The 16,833-nt window shown below is 41.7% G+C and overlaps 2 protein-coding genes across 3 annotated transcripts; one reads left to right on the forward strand and one right to left on the reverse strand.

Annotated features, from left to right (window-relative positions):
* Nucleotides 1–4: 4 nt before the first annotated feature.
* Nucleotides 5–4,310, forward strand: neil1 (nei-like DNA glycosylase 1). Of its 2 annotated transcripts, none has more exons than XM_046394280.1 (10): nt 5–251; nt 865–1,344; nt 1,426–1,545; nt 2,620–2,728; nt 2,806–2,899; nt 3,023–3,144; nt 3,232–3,259; nt 3,354–3,424; nt 3,502–3,706; nt 4,175–4,310. In XM_046394280.1, exons 2-10 carry the CDS (start codon nt 890–892, stop codon nt 4,219–4,221), a joined length of 1,251 nt encoding a protein of 416 aa, XP_046250236.1. In that variant the 5' UTR covers nt 5–251; nt 865–889; the 3' UTR covers nt 4,222–4,310. The 2 variants fall into 2 exon arrangements, with proteins under 2 accessions (XP_046250236.1, XP_046250235.1); XM_046394279.1 differs by having other exon boundaries at nt 9–251; nt 2,803–2,899.
* Nucleotides 4,305–12,926, reverse strand: man2c1 (mannosidase, alpha, class 2C, member 1). The gene is made up of 27 exons (XM_046394278.1): nt 12,841–12,926; nt 11,811–12,150; nt 11,431–11,556; nt 11,220–11,343; nt 10,532–10,602; nt 10,275–10,452; nt 10,007–10,196; nt 9,466–9,572; nt 9,267–9,377; nt 8,785–8,877; nt 8,545–8,661; nt 8,370–8,465; nt 8,117–8,262; nt 7,651–7,774; nt 7,248–7,369; nt 7,028–7,113; nt 6,796–6,942; nt 6,626–6,705; nt 6,243–6,337; nt 6,044–6,148; nt 5,787–5,943; nt 5,542–5,685; nt 5,305–5,414; nt 5,141–5,220; nt 4,909–5,051; nt 4,725–4,828; nt 4,305–4,641 (listed from the first exon to the last, which is right to left on the reverse strand). The coding sequence occupies exons 2-27, from the start codon at nt 11,909–11,911 to the stop codon at nt 4,530–4,532; spliced, it is 3,069 nt and encodes a 1,022-aa protein (XP_046250234.1). The 5' UTR covers nt 11,912–12,150; nt 12,841–12,926; the 3' UTR covers nt 4,305–4,529.
* Nucleotides 12,927–16,833: the final 3,907 nt, after the last annotated feature.

The raw sequence follows: 16,833 nt of genomic DNA on the forward strand, positions 1-16,833 counted from the left end.
CTCGAGAAAAGCATCTGCTTAGATGCGAAATACATCGAATTATAAGTAACGAGCATGGCGAACCCGGAAATCTCGCGACGTTTGCGCATGCGTAAATATGCGTTACACAACTTGTTTAGTAACACGCATGTTGTGAAAGCGTCCAGGTTAGCGCTATACTGCTATACCTGCAGCTCCGCAGCTTATGTATTTGCAGTGTAAAACTGCTGCGTGACTAGTTTATCAGCGGTGAGGTCTATTTCTTGGTTTGGGTAAGTTTATTTGCCCCGTAATGACCTTTTGCAACTTGTTACAAACGTCAGCTTTTACCTTATCAGTCCAGAGTGTACTCAGTAGTGTGCCCGGCAGTGCCATGTTTACCTGTATGACGTGCAATGCAGAAACGCAATGTTTTGTCCACTTTACCCATTTAAGCATGAACTTGTGCAGTGTGGGAACGAGTTGACGCTGTGGGTGTGCGTGCTTTGTTGTCTCTGAGCCTGAGAAATGGTGCTTCATGTTTGTAGGACCAACAAACATCCCACCACTTAGTTGTTTTTTTTAAAGATAACAATAAATCAAGATCTCTGGCGTTTTTTATTTTATCAGTCAGCTCTTAAGTTACAGTCTGTTTAAATCTTTATTTCCCAACATTAAGGTCACAAAACAATCTCCAGGGTCTCAGGAATGGATTTCTAGGGGAAAAAAGTTCAATTTATTTTGTTGGCCTAAAAGTAGTGAAAGAGTTCAAATAATATGTTTAAGTTTAATTGTTTAATGTAAACTCTCATCCTTAATGTCCCTAAAGGCAGCTATGGCCCTGGATGTTAAATTTCCTTATTTTATGACATGTTTGCTCAGCCATTTTATTCTCTGCGGTTGCAGGACAGCTTCATTTGTTCCAACAAAAATGCCCGAGGGACCAGAGCTCCACCTTGCCAGCCTTTATGTGAACAGAATGTGCAATGGAGTGATTTTTACTGGACCGATCAGAAAATCTGAAGTCAGCAAGAATCCTGATGTGTCCTTCACCTGTGAGGCCTACTGCATCACGGCCATTTCCAGAGGGAAGGAAGTGAAGCTCACACTGACGCCCATGAAGAGTGATGATCGAAAACAGAGAGTGAAGGCCGGACAGGCAGACCAGCCCATGGACATAGTGTTTCGCTTCGGGATGTCGGGTTATTTCCGCTTCACCACAGAGGATGAGGTGCCCAAACATGCTCACCTGCGTTTTTATACTAAAGAGAAGCCCTGCAGAGTGCTGAGCTTTGTGGATACACGCAGGTTTGGTAGCTGGCAGCCCAGTGGGACGTGGCAGCCTGGCAGAGGGCCTTGCATCATGTCTGAGTACAAAAGCTTCAGGTGAGTGATGATGAGAGTGACGCTTGTGTCACCTGCTCAGCCAGTGCATCCTTGTCGCACTGACCAGTTAATCATTTGCAGGGAGAACGTAGTGTCGCACCTGTCCGACCGCGCCTTTGACAGGCCCATCTGTGAAGTTCTGCTCAATCAGAAGTACTTCAATGGCATCGGGAACTACCTGAGGGCTGAAATTCTTTTCAGGTGATACAGATACACAACCTTCAGAACAATTCATGACACATCATACAGTTGTGTCGCAGCAATACACTGATACTGACCTTACTGTAAGTGGTTTGGGCTGTAATTTATTTAGTTATGGATTAATTTTAATTTTTTAACTGATTTCTTAGTCTATAAAATGGAATAGAAAAAAAATGCTGGTCACAGTTTCCCAAGGCTGAAAATGTCATCTTCAGATAACTTGTTTGCTCCGATCAACAACAGGCCAAAATATTCAGTGTACAATCAAATAAAACTGAGGAAAAAAAAAAAATCAAGTTTTCACATGTGAGAAGCTAAAGTCACACAACAGGTTGCTGGCTCAGTTTTCAGTGACACAGCAGTCCATGGCCTCAAGTTACCTTTCATAAAATGTGACCCCGGTGAGTTCCAGCCAGTGAGGTATACAGACCGGTCAGGTTGAGGGAAAGGAAAGAACTGGTATGTGATCCGTATCAGAATTCATCCCTGGGAGAGCGAAAGCTGGATCATGTATCCCTTATCATTATTACAATATTAACTAATTTATAGCGAGAAACAACGATTTCTTTAGCTGTTGTCATAGGGCTGGTTTGCATCTGGGGTACCCTGAAAAAGTTCAAGACCATAGGCATGCTCGGAGGGCAGAAATCCTGGTACTGACAGACCGTGATTAATAGCATATCTTAACACAATTTCAAAAGAATCAAAAACTACAAGTGTGGAATTTGAATCCAGATTGGATTTGTGGTCAAAGCACAAAGGAATTTGTGCTTGTTTATTATGATTCCTAAATCAAGGTTGGACTTAAAAGGTCTTTTCCTCTGAGCCTTTGGTCTTACAGAAAAAGACTGGCAGCATGTTTTACATAGTTAAAAATATTGCCTAAACACAGTACCAGCTCTTATGTGTTACAAGGTCTGTTTCCCTCTGATATGAAATGAATGGTGTCTTTCTTTCACTTCTTGGTTTATCGCTTCCTCCAGTGAAGGCACAGTGATTCAGACTAAATAAAAAACAACAAAAGAGCCTTATTGTTTACAAAAAGAATGAGTCCTAAGTCTCATTTTTCTTCAGGTTGAACATTCCACCATTCATTCCTGCCAGGACTGTGCTGGAAGGCCTTAAGTCAGAAGATTTTTGTGAAAATGAGAAGCCTGTGATTAATGAGATCATAGAGCCAAAGGTGAGTTTTCAGATCATTTGACACAAAACCCTAACTGCTTAGCATTTTCTAACACTGCATTTCTTTATTTGCAGAAGATCTCACACGGAATTAAACAGAAGAGGGTGAAAGAGGAGGCAGTTGACCTGCTCAGACTGTGTCATACAGTGCCTCTGGAGGTGGTAAGCCTTGGTGGGTTATGTGTTTACTGTCTGGTCTTGAAACTAACCTCAAAGATGGTGTTAGCTTTCATTTCTAGTGAAAGGCTTCAGAGAAATGACAATGTTGTTTTGTTTTGTTTTGGTTTTTTTTTAGGTGGAAAGGGTTATGATCCTGAGAAGGCAGACTACACTGCCTTTGAGTCATGGCTGCAGTGTTATTACGTTGATGGGATGAAATCTCTTCGGGACCACAATGGCAGAACTATGTGGTTCAAAGTGAGCTCAAAGGAAATCCTGTATTTTAATGTTTGTGGACAGGATTTTATATAACGCAGACGCTAATGCCTACTGTTCTGATTTCAGGGAGATCCAGGCCCCATGGCACCAAAAAGTAGGTAAACGTTTCAATATGTGAAATTGAAAGCTAATATGTATCTGAGAATAGCCAATCCAGCTGACTAAACTGACTGACCTCACGCAAACAGATTCAAAGTCACCCAAGGCGAAAAAGAGGGCAAAGAAAGAGGATGACCATGATTACACAGACAAGAAAAAGGTATAAACACATTTTTTTTGCATGACAATCAATGAACTCTACAGACCTATCTCTCAACACCGGTGTGATTTGATTAGGTGGCCAGGATTCGAACTGCAAGCACAACAAAGAAAAAGGCTGACAAGCAGGAAACTGTAACCAAAACACCAAAGAAGGAAAAGGATGCACGTGTGAAGGAGGCCGGATCAAAGAGAGGAAAGATGGAAGTCAAAACACCTCAGCAAGAAAAGAGATCAGCTGCACGTAGGAGGAAGAGCAGCAGCGCCGAGCCGACGGCCGCAGGTGAATGAAATTCTGTCATAATGAAACGTGTGTGTGTGTGTGGTGGTTAGCACTGTGGCCTCACAGCAAGAGGGTTCCAGGTTTGAAACCTGGAGTTTGCATGTTCTCCCTGTGCCTGCGTGGGGTTTTCTCCAGGTATGCCAGCTTCCTCCCATAATCCCAAAAACATGCACATTAGGTTAAGTGGCTGCTCTACATTGCCCCAAGGTGTGAGTGTGTGCGTGAGTGGTTGTCTGTCTTTGTGTGATTGACTCGCGACCAGTCCAGGGTGAACCCTGCCTCTTGCCTGTAGCCAGCTGGGATAGGCTCCAGCTCACGCCCACCCCCCTTCCCCGCCCCCGCAACCCTGACAGATAAGCGCTATAGAAAATGGATGGCTGGATGGATGAAATGTGTGAACAGCTTTTTTTTTCTCTACTGGCAGAGAACTGAAAGCGTTTTTGTAACCTTAATGTCATTCTTTTGTAGGTCCACAGAGACGGAGCAGGAGATTGAGCAGACAGAATGGCAAATAAAAACAAAATTGAGGAACCACTGTATAGGACTGTTTTTATGTTTTTATACTATTAAATATTTTTTATAAAATAAAACATGTTGCTGCAAATGTTCTACGACTGTTTATTGATTTGATGCAAAGTAATCACAATAGGTGTCTTTGAAAAGATGTCAACCATATGCATTCATTTCTCTTAACTGTCAGAACGGCACCAGGTACATTTTGTTTTTGTTTTGTATTTTTGAGTATTTAACTACAATATCTTCTACCCTGAGGACCAAAATTATTGAGTACCGTACCGTGACATTTGGTAAAATGCTATATGTATCACAAGATGAGGAGAAGTGACAAAATTTGGAAGGGAGTGAATTTCAGGGGGATTCCTTCTGACGTAATGCGAACCGGCTGGGTGGGGTCATGTCTCTCCAAGAGATCGCAGCTACAAAAGGAAAAAAAACAAATTTCGTTCTTAGACAGTACAACATAAAACATGCCAGACAGTTACACAAAAGAAACACTCACTGCCAGGCTTCCCTGACTGGAAGGGTGGTGCAGAGAGTTGCATTCACGCTACTGCCATGTGACTCGTAGAGCCGAACTATAAGTGCCCCCTTCCTGTCCTCGGCCTGTTATGGTAAATAGAGTAAATAGCCATTAATGGGCTGAGTGGATTAAGTCAAGCTGGGTTAAGCTAAATGTTTAATACCTGTTTAATGGTCTCAAGGATGACTGCTGCACTGCTGATGGTAAATGCACTCCAGGACATGGTGTCGGGATTGCACTGGATTGACCTCAAAGGGAAGTTGAGATTGTATGCACACTGAATGACGGCAGCATCTTGGAAGGATCCTGTATTACAGTGCAAAAAAGTATAACAAACATAAGCTCACCGGGCAGAGTTTTATGGTTTAATGAGAACAAAACTAACAAACTCCTACCTGAATGTGGCATGACTGCATAGGTGAAATGATGAGTCCCCATATCAGCATTGGCATCTGGGGCCTTTGATGCTCTCAGTCTAAGACAAAGATATCCACTGTTAGATGCAAGGATTTATTTAGTGTATCTGAACTGTTGTACATGAACAGCAGGAGAGCCTCACAGGGACAGAGTCATTGTGTTCTTGTAGACTGAATAGCCGTATTTGCAGTCATTCAGCAGCGCAACTCCAAAGTTGTGCTCTGACAAATCGGCCCATTTGTGACCCCAAACCTAAGGAAGACACCATGAATAAAAACATTTCAATAGTTTTCAACTTTTACTATAACTGCATCACTGACATTAGATGTCCTACAATTTAGGCATGCAGGGACACAATAGTACACTAAGTGTTGTGTACCTCAAATCTGGCCCAGTCCCATGAAGTGTTCCTGTGTGTGGGTCTTTGTAGATGGCCGAACTGAATCTCATATGTGGCGTTGGGGCTGTGCACTCGCACGGGGAATTCCACCTTGAGGAACTTGTGAGACTCCGCCCACTCCACCTGAAATTGATAGATGCAGCAACGTGTATTTCTTGGGTATCGAAGAAGTTGTCAATGGCTGGATTGGAGTGTCTTCTGATATCTCAAATGTTACTCAGTACCTTTGTGCTGAACCTGATGTAAGGACACATGGTGTCCATGACAATCTCCTGCGTGATTGTGCTGTTACCACTGATCCTCAGGGTGAAGCTGACAATGCCTCGGAGCCCACCGGAGGACACCACATGAGCAGGCTGCACCACCTCCACCACTGGTTTCCTACACAGTTATTTCTGCTGTTAGGTTTATGATATTCATTTAATGACAAAACAATTATATGACGTGTATTAAGGTGGCAAAAGACTGTAATGAGTGACACCTTGTCTGCAGATGGTAGTCCATTACATCCCAAGCATCCCAGTACAGAGGGACATCATCAAACATGGTAAACTGGTTTCCCTGACAGCTGTCAGAGATGGCTTCTCTGCGACAGAAAGAGTGATGAGAAACATGCCAATTCAATAACATTAATGTTGCAGTAGAAAATACACAGGTGGCCACGTGAGGTCCTGCAGTACCTGTTTGCATCGATCAAATACAGCGATGCCAAAGTGCCGTCTTTGTTTATGACAGTCTGTAAAATCCCATTCTCCATGAGGACAGTGCCGTCAGACTGTAATGTTGCACAGCGTTTCAGTTAGCCGAATTAAATTAAAGTAAGTAGCTTATATTTTTAAATTAGTGCAAAGGGAGTGTAACACAAACACAGACGGAAGTATAGACATACAATACATAGAAACAAATGGAGGAGAAGGTTTACAAACATCATACATCATGATGTGTATATTCAGAAAAATAAAATTCATGCTCCGACAGAAGCCTCGGCTTGTGTGTTTCGTGATGATTTAGGGAAATTTAATCACCACTGAAAGGAAGAGGAAATGAGTTATACTGTACATACTTGCACAGTCACAGAGACTGGAGTCACAGGCTGTACATCTTTGACAGGAGACAAACCAACACTGGGAACTCTCACCAGAGCTGCAGATCAAAACATAGCAAAGTATGCAGTTGTAGTATAGAAAGCAAAAACATGAATATTGAAAATATATTTATTTATTTTTAACATACCCAAACCAGGTTTACCAGCACCATCGTGAATCTGGATGACTTCATTGCGCTCCCATGGCAGGGAGTTGAACACAGCAGCAGAGTTGCCCTTTGACACCAAGGCTCCGCAGGCATCACGCAGAAGTGTAGCACCATCTCTCTGGATATCTTAAACACAGTATAATGTTCCTTTTGTTTTAGAAAACACATTTGTATCGCTCTGATTAAAGCAAAGACCTTCTGAAAATTCTACCTTCATAATATCCAAGTGCATCCTCCACAACCATCTCAATGCAGCTGCCGGGAATCACATCGTGGAATTGGTTTAAAAGAAGAAGCCTGTTGGGGGGGGGGGGGGGGGGGGGGGGGGGGGGGGGGAATAGGGAAACCATTTTCATACTGTAACAATAGAGATTTAATTTAATGTAATTATGCATCCTCATTGGATGGATTTATAATATGCATGTCAGGACCTCCAGAGCTTCTGTAATGTTTCCACAGGATACTGAAAAGTTCTGTCCCGACACAGTGCCAAGCTGCTGGCTATCTCAACGTCATGAAGCAGCACCTCACACTGACGGTTCCCCTGTTTAATCTGGAAAAAACAAGAAAAGCCTGAAAGTACCTGCACCTCATCAGACAGTACCAACATTTTTAATTGTCTTAAAACTTCACCTGTTTGAAGCATTTTTTATCCATCTCTCAATTGGATTGGTTTTAGACATCACACATATATCTCATTTCCACAAAAAAAGATCTTTTTCCTTAATTAACGGTTATTTTGTGGCACTGAGAGGGATTCTATAATGAGATGTTACTGGTAATTATACCTACTTGCTGCACCTATGCTTGTGTATCTTCAGATTTTTTTTCTACCTTTGCCTGTGTGGTGTAGGTGCCATTGTGCAGCTCCAGGAAGAGCTCTCCGGACCAAGTACAAAGCAGAGCTGAGTCAGCCCGAAGCTGTGAGAAAAACTTTTCAGGACTGGATACATGGACCCTGAGGGATATACAAAAATTAGAGATGGAAGTGACCAATGACGTATCTGGTTACTCCTTTCTTTTTTCACTCTGACTAAAGCATGATCACATTGACCAGTGTTGTAAAACAACACCCCACAGACTATGACAGACACCACTAATCGCATCAGTCATGTCCTGAAAGGGTTGGAGTCCACTGCCTACGTGCTGACACACCCCACTGTAAACGTTATTACAGAAATCCCACAATGACAATATAAAAACTCATGACTCATAACTCATGATTCTTTTGTTATGTGAAGTGTCTATGCCTTATTTTGGGCTCTGCCATTGTTATTGTTAATGTGTGACAGGAACTGACTTGGGAAGTCCATCTGTGTCACGAACCCGGCGCAGTCTGTCCAGCATCAGCTGTGTGGGTCCGCCGCCGCCATCTCCAAAACCAAACAACACTGCACTGTGATTGGTTCTGCCTTTGTCTTCATTATTTTTCACAGTTTTCACCAGCTGTGGGCAGAGGAAAACCAGATAAACATAAGCTTTGCAAGGACTGTAAATATACTCCTCACAGACTCAACATTCACCAAGTTGTGTGTACTATAATACAAACTCACGTCTTCAACCTTGCACTTCATTGCATAGGAACCTCCAGGTGGAAAGTATGTTAACACTGTGGAGCCATCAAGACCTTCCCAGAAAAATGTGTTGTGCTTTAGGAAAGAGAAATCAAAACTGAAACATTTTTCTTCAGGAAATTTTTTTTACCTTACACCTGAGTATTTTACTCACCGGAAAGGTGTTGACCAGGTTCCAGCTGAGCTTTTGCGTCAGGAAACTGGAAATGCCACAGCCCTGCATTATTTGAGGAAGTTGGGCTGTGTATCCAAATGTATCTGGTAGCCAAAACTGAAGAGAACAGAGAAAACATTCTTATATTATGCATTTGTGACGTAATGGTGGCCACAAATGTACCAGACCTTTCATACAAACAGCAACTTAAGTTATGCACACATTTTCGTGAATGTCTACCTCCTTGCAATGGATCCCAAACTCATGGTTAAAGAAGCGCTGACCTTCCAGGAACTGACGAACCATGGACTCGCCTGAGGGCAGGTTACCATCCTGACAGGCAAACGCATCATTAACACATCTGAACTTAAGATATCATGCTCATAAAAATGGCTGAATGACAGCCCCAATAATACGACTTAATTCTTAAGATACAATATATAGACAAAAGTATCCAGACACACCCCTTTATAGGGCTGTTTTTCAGGGGTTGGGCTCGGTTCCTTACTTCCAGTGAAGGGGAAATCTTAATGCTTCAGCATACCAAGACCTTATGGACAATGCTATGCTTCCAACTTCATGGCAACAGTTTGGGGAAGGCCCAAAGTGTAGCTGCAAAGCTGTCTACGCATTCAGAATGCCATATCAGTCCCTGTTGGTGTAATGGTCTGTTGTCTATATAGTGTACATGAAAAGTGACTGATTTGCAATATTAGGTTTACCATTTCTACCCAAACTCCTCCAACTGGGATGAATTGCCCTTTCTTGACGTAATGCTGAATCTGGGAGAAGAGTCCTGGATACCAGCTTTTTACCCACTGGTACTGCTGGGCCTAAACAACAGAATAGAAAAAAAAGCCAGAGCTGAAGATGGCTGCTAAATTCTGAAGAACCTCACCAACTCACACAAAACTTTGTTACCTGAGAGCAAGTAAAAACAAACTCTGGGTTCTTCTCCATCAAACGGATCGCCGTCACCCAACTTCGGCCACATTTGCGAATGGTCTCTTCATAGGGCCACAGCCAAGCTGCATATACAGTCATAAATAATAACATATTATTTAATATTAATATATTTCTTAATATTTTATAAAAATTGTAAGGTTGCAAGAATTTATGTGCATTTTCTATTTGTTTTCCACCTTAAAAGTATGCTTTTTGTACCATTTAGCGACTATAGATGATATCTCCAATTCAGTCCTGATACAAAAACAATTTCTGTACAAATAAAAATATGCTTTTCTTTGAAACCCCTTTTCCCTTTAACAAAAGAATGCAAACTCAAGAAGCCAGAGAAAGATTCTGCCTAAATAAAGTAGTCAAACATTGACAATTTATGATCTAAATCAGTAACCATCTGACTATTCATTATACAAAAAAGCTGCATACGTGACCAGGGATTCAACACCGTTTTTTGTGTTTGACTCTCAGTTGCATTCAACAACAGAAATCAAACTGAGACCTGAGTCTATGTGACAGTGACCCATGGCATGAATAGTGTGCTGGCTTTCTCCGTTCCGCTGGTTGAAGAAGTTGCGAGCCAGACTGCGTGCTTTGGAAAAGGAGCTGGGATCAGATGGATCACAGCGGTTCACCATCTCATTGACAGTGAAGAGTGCCTGGTAGCCTCGTTGTTCTCCCTCACCAAGTTCCTGCGAAGGAAAAGAAATCACCAAAGTTAATGTTTACTATTCATTCAATATCATCTAAAGTGTTTTGTGTGACTGTACCTTCACAATGTCAATGAGCATCTCAAAATCAGTCAGCAGCTCCTGTACATCCCGATTAAATACCACCAGTTCGGCCTTCTGCACAGAAAACTTCCTGTTTGGATCTGGGGCTGCAATCATGGACCCTTGACCAGCTCCAAAAACTCCATTACAGGCCATCTCCACATAAAGGGTGATACTAGAGAACAAAAGAAATTATGAACACTGAACAAGCCAAGATGGTAAGAGAAGCAGCGATGATATTTTAGTTAACTGACCTGTGTGGCTCCTCATCTTTCAGACAGTCAGATAGGATGTAACTTGTTTTTTCACCTTCTTTAGTCAGACCCTACAAAAACACATTAAATGTCCTACTGAAATGTACTTATGGGTTTAGCATAGAAATTTGGCACTTTAATAAAATCTGACTAACACCAATCAGCCACAACATTAAAACCATTGACAGCTGATGTGAATAACATTGATCATCTCATTACAATGTGATGTTCTGCAGGGAAACCTTTTCCTAGCATTCATGCAGAGGCCACTTGATGGTGTGCAACACACCTAAACACTGGAGACCAAATACACCCCCCAACAACACTGGCACATCACATGGATGCTCAATCAAAATGAGATATGGGGAATTTGGAGGTGTGGAACTCTTTTCCATGTCGTCAAGTCGGACCACTTCTGAATAGTTTTTGTGCAGTGTGGCAGGGTGCACTGGCCTGGTGGGAGGGTCACTGCCATCAGGGAATGTCATTGCACATGAGGGGGTGTACTTGGTCTGCAGACATGTTTAGATGGGTGCTATGTGTGAAAGAACATCCACAAGAATGTCAGGACCCACTGTTTCCCAGCAGAACATCACATTGCAACGAGATGATCAATGTTAGTCACTTCACCTGTCAGTGGTTTTAATGTTTACTCCGATTTGTGTAAACAAAACTTCTGTTACATTACCTGAACTGGCTGTTCATTTCTCCAAACCATCGCTTCTCCATCACTATCCCACAGAAGATGAACCTCTTTCCCTCTCCAGGACTCAGGGATTTTCAGGGTCAATTTAAACCAGCATGTCCACCACCTTTGACAAGCATTTAGCTTGAGTCATTGCCAAGATGTGAGCGTATAACAGATCCAAGGGTGATCAAATCTGACTGTATTTACTTACGTCGGTCCAAAGGTATCACCCAGTTCATAAGGTGCAAAGTTCTGTTTGGAAGCTTCTGTGAATGTGATCCGTTTGGAAGACAAAAAGGAGGAGAGGGACTCCAGTGCACAAGAGTCTCCATATAGTCTGCAGAGAATAATCATGTCTGTTATGCTCTGACCAGATCTGGTCAGTGTGCAGTATAAATGTACACACACTTTAACTACAGGGCATTTGGTCAGACAGGTGAACGTGAACATCATGTGGATTTAAAAGCAACAGATTATGATAAGATTATCTGTTCTAGAACAGTGTTGACCTCTAATTCAGTGCATTCTGCAGACTGGTGTCCAGCAAGTACTTGTTCTAGTGTCAGTGCAGCTGTATGAACGAAGCCTTACCGTCCTCTCAGATTGCAATCGGTGAAATATACATCAGAGATGAATTTCTCTGCTCTTTCCAGGAGAGTGCGCCTGTTCTTCAGCACAGGCTGATGATACATCACGAAAACCACATACAAAGCACCTACAGCTTTTTCTTTCCAACAGCGAGCAATCAAAACTAGAAACCTGGGGCGTCGTTCTGATCCGTCATCTTGGACGCCGTCCCAAAGATCTGCTCTCCATTAGTGACTGTACATGTGGGCTGCCTTTCCGGAAGTCTCTCTCTTTTGTTTTTTTAACTGGCCAACACGCCCCCTTGTTTAATACTAGTTACAGCAGTGGACAGAGGTCAAATGGGCTGTGGTCAAACACAGGAAAGAAAGCAAAGGCAGATATTCAGTCAGGGCTTCACATTGAGACATAAGTTATTTGAACAATCCCCACATCCGATCGCAAGCCTACGTGTTTGCTAAACATTTCAAATATATATTTATTTTCTCTACTACGACTGCTACACGTCATCAACACGTAAAATGCATTCTGTTTACAAAATACACTGTCAGACAAATCGAATCAAAATATTCAACAAAAATGAAAAGTGCCTGTAAAAATGTCATACTGCTGAGTCAACAGATGACGATCAGCTTTTTCTCATCATACCCACATTTCGAACGAGCCCGATTAACTCAAATGAAATGCACAAAAGACCCGGAAGTAAAACGTATTGTACTTCAACAAACCAGCCTTTAGATGGCAGTGCTGCTCAACAACTGCCAACGATGTGTGTGAGTCTGTGGGGTCAGGAAGGGCAGATGAACTGTGCAAAGTGTCAAAACTGGGTTATTTATCTATTTATTTATTTATTTATTTGCTTTTAACGGTTAGAACTGGCGGTAACAGATTTTATTGTTTTTATAAAGGTTCGAGGTTTCGTCTTGTAGGTGCAAATGTGACTGCAGTGTTAAGTTCTTTCAAGACTAGGACCCCAAAGCAGAAACATACACACTGGTGAGTGGGAACTGAAGGTTCTTTTAGTCACTCTACGAACCAAATCCAGAACAAAAGCAGGCAGAGGAGGCAGGGAACTGGCTGGCAGGAAGAAAGCTTCAGCAGCATAACACAGACGAACTGCATGCAGAGATGGAGCATAGACTAATCTGGCAGCAAGCAGGAGTGAAGGCCGGGTTTATAAAGTGGAGGGAATAGGCTGATAGAATTCAGGTGTGCCTCTGCTGCCAACAGGAGGAGCCAGCCACGCCCCCTGCCACACACAAGCTCTGCAAAGAGAACAGAAATAGGAGGTGGAACAGAGAGAGCACAAAGAGAAAAGCGCAACAAAAAACATACTAAGCCAAACCATATCATGCAGTTTAGATCATCATGTATAAATTACTTGGGTTTGTTGCCAAGATCATGAAATGCAATGATAATGACATTTAAATACAAACATTTTTATTCTGAGACAGCACATATGTACACCCACTATACACAAAGTAACAACTGAAAAACACCATGGCACAAGTAACATTTACAAAACAACTAGAGTTTGTAGTGGCACATTGTTTTAAACTATGGCAACAACAGTGAAGAGTCATCATCATCAAGAGTTCAATGAGGCCATGCAACTATTGTACCGTACACTGCACATAAACTCAGTAACATCTAAAATAATCTGCAAGAAATGTATGAATATAATACAGGCCATAGAGGGGAAACAATGTCTGAGGGAAACGCTGTGGTGATGATGCTGATGTAACACCCCTTGCATGGTCCTCTGGTTGACTGTACAGACTACAGCCTAGGCGAAGGGCTCTCAGGAGTGCCGGGGAGTTAGTCTTGTGATCAGACTGGTGGTCAGGGTTAGGGGTCAGCCCACGTGCAGCCAGAAAGCACAAAAGCCTTTTTTTTTCTCAGCATTATTCACAGGGAAGGGACTGTGTGTTTCTCTGTTTGTACAAAGCTAAGCACCCTTTTATTATAAAATCCATAGAGCAGCTCTAAGTACAGGCTTGGTGGAAATGTGGTATAGCCCATCCCTCTCAGGCCACGCTACCATCAGGGATGTCTGTCGATTCCTGTCCCCCTATTGTTTGGACTGTGGTTTGGCTTTCCTCCATGCCAGGACAGCCCAAGGGAATGGGTGCCATGGTCGGGCTTGACCTGAGATTTTCACCAGTTCAACTCTGGTCTAACTGTGTTTGCATGAAAGCATCTGTGTGGAGCCCTCCTTGAGAAACTCACCGCACCACATTGGAAAAATAAAGGGGGGATTACAGAGGACAGCTGTTCTTCTCACTTAAAGGAAGTAGTCATACAGCGAAAAAAACACCCTTTTAAATGTCCAGCACGGAGGCCTACCGTGTTCTGCCTGCCACAACACAGCAAAGAAAGTCCAGACTGTGGCTTGAGAAAGAACGTGGTCTGCCTTGCAAAACCCAAGAGTTGCATGCAAACATTATCGTGCGATCAACTTAAATCTTTCATGCTTCCACAAAATGTTCAGGACAATTTCACAAATACAGAATAAGTGATGCAAAAGGACAACCGTCTCGTGGTCTTGTTGAAATTTCATCGAGTTCCTTTGAAGTCAGATCCAGATGTGTTATACTCTTGAGCCATATTCGTCTTTCTCTCCAACGTTGTACCCAACACCTTTGTTTTTGTCCTGCTGAGCACCAGCTCTAAAGAATGAAAGTGTAACCATTAATCCAGTATTTAACATGCAACTTGCATTTTTAAATCAAGTATTTTCATTAAAGCTGGAGGTTTATTATTCCATAAAGAAAATGTTTGTTATAAAGTTTTATGATATGTGAGCAAGATTATCATTTCCCCCAATAATTCTTCGTTCAAACATATTTTCCACTTATGCATTTCTTTTTACTCAAGAGGTTAGCCATGTAAAAGCAGAGAATTGGTGCAGATGATTTTTCGGTAAGAAGAAAACATCGTAAGTTGTACTAGAAAGACGTTGAGAAGGAACACTGAAGACAGAAGGAACATTTGGCTCTGCTTGATGCACAGAGAGAGACACCAACCCATCTGTGATGTGTCTGCCACTTAGCCTTACACCTATGTAAGCAGATTGAGCATCATTAGCATTAAGAAATGAAAAGAAGTGATCTGCGCTGATGAGGAGCAAGCTTCAAAGCACAGGTTACCGCTGAAGTGTGTATTATTTACATATATTTATGTCAAGACAGATTCCTTTTCCTCAGATATAGCTCTGAAAGCAGAGGGAGTTGTTCAAACGGGTGATTTCTCCACATCCTGGTGCGTGTATTTAATATAGTATGTATGAGATTTAAGTCTTTCATCATTTAAACCCCAACAAAAAATCTGTTTGAAATCTGCCGGTTAGGTTTTAATTCTGGAGCCCTTGAAAAAAGGCCTGCTTTATTTTTCAGTGAGCCACTCTCTCTTTCATTTTCCCCATAAAGAGGGAAGGTTTGTCCTGTTTGTCTTGCATTTTGCAATTTTCCAAACTACCTTAAATTCTACCTTGAGATCCACAGTTAAACAGTTGCTGTTGGCGTTTTACTTAGCATATGAAGCTCTATTTTCATCCTCTCCATATGTTTGTTTCCCTCTGAATGGAGAAGTTATTAATGCAATAACATGAACTAAAGCACCATGGACACGCGCACTAAAACCTGAAAAGATTAGCAGGTGCATCATCTTGTTGGTTCATATGTTAAAACAGACACATAAAAACACAGTCTCATGTTGGTCACTGTGAACAGCTTTTTGACGAGAATCCCTTTGACTTACTGTAACTACTGCACTTTCTTCCACAGCGAGTTTTTCTCAGATCGCAAAGTTAAGCTCTCCAAAGCATTCGCAAATATATACAACAAAAAAAAACCTCTGCAAGTCACACAGTAATGCAAACCCAAGAAAATATTCTCCAGGGTACAACTAGGTTTTATAGAAAACCACAATTATACAAAATGGGCTCGTAATTTATGCGATGTCACACTGTGTAGGGGTGACTAAGAGCGGCACAAGTGAGTGCAGATTCCCGAAAAAATCCCAACTAATGAGGACAAAAGTCCTATAAAGCATCTGATTCTTTTTTTATAAACTTTGACCTCAGATGTTAAAGTCAGTTAAGGTTAACAATTTTCTTGAAACCCTCCAAAATACTTTATATAAATATATATACTTTACTTTGAACTGCAATGCATGTGAATATGACTTCCATAAGTGTAACTGTGGTCTTGGTTTTTGCCCTTTGCTTACCTTTTTTGCCTTAATAAACAGCACATTAAAGAGACAATGAGAACAAGTCCCAGAGCAGAGCCCACCAGTATGGAAGCCAATAAACCTGCAGAGCACGGAGCAACAGAAGCAGAAAAGATCATGTGAGTCCCTTTTTTCCACATTTTCACTTGGAATGTGGGCTGGTATGTGCACATAGGTGTGTATAATTCAAAATGTTAAAGTGGATGAAAATGATTGTATATTTGACCCAAATAATGAAACAGTTTAAAGGGTTTTCTGTGGTTTAAAAAATATTTGTTGTGTTATATTCTGCACTTGCGCAGCATAGATTACTCTATGCATATTTTTGTTGAATTCATTTGGGTTTAGTTTGATCTGTTAGTTTAAATTTGAAACAATTATATTTATGTTGGAGCAATTATTCACATCCTTTTTTTAACTAGTTAGAGTTTCATTCAGACAGACAAGAGGTCATTTTCACTCCAAATCTGTTAGAACTTCACATGAAGTGTTAGTGGTCTGCTGCGTATGAAACTGAAGATGATACACAACAAGAAGGGAAAATATACAAGAGCAACATACCAGTGTTTATCCAAGACAGATCAGCTGAGGAACAGACAAAGGGAGAGAAAAGAAGGTGAAAATGAGATTCATAGAGGAGCAGAAACCTCAGACATGATGCCGTCCAAAAAGAGTTCAAGGATTTCAGGGGGTTTCACGAAAGATAAAACGACAAAAAGAAATGAATAACTTTAATGTTCATTTGTTTTATTGGGGTTTTTTTTATAAGAGAAACGTATCGTTTCATGACACAAGC

Source organism: Scatophagus argus, chromosome 7 (assembly GCF_020382885.2).
Source record: "Scatophagus argus isolate fScaArg1 chromosome 7, fScaArg1.pri, whole genome shotgun sequence".
Lineage (NCBI taxonomy): Eukaryota > Metazoa > Chordata > Actinopteri > Scatophagidae > Scatophagus > Scatophagus argus.

Bases quoted from the DNA above. Each gene is read 5' to 3' on its own strand.
- man2c1 (XM_046394278.1), bottom strand. From the start codon at position 11,911: ATGTATCATCAGCCTGTGCTGAAGAACAGGCGCACTCTCCTGGAAAGA. The intron at 11,344-11,430 runs GTAAGTAAATAC...TGCTTGTCAAAG, and splicing joins GGTGATACCTTTGGACCGAC to GTGGTGGACATGCTGGTTTA. The intron at 4,829-4,908 runs GTATTAAACATT...TTACCATAACAG, and splicing joins TCCTTGAGACCATTAAACAG to GCCGAGGACAGGAAGGGGGC.
- neil1 (XM_046394279.1), top strand. From the start codon at position 890: ATGCCCGAGGGACCAGAGCTCCACCTTGCCAGCCTTTATGTGAACAGA. The intron at 1,345-1,425 runs GTGAGTGATGAT...AATCATTTGCAG, and splicing joins TCTGAGTACAAAAGCTTCAG to GGAGAACGTAGTGTCGCACC. The intron at 3,145-3,231 runs GTGAGCTCAAAG...TTCTGATTTCAG, and splicing joins GCAGAACTATGTGGTTCAAA to GGAGATCCAGGCCCCATGGC.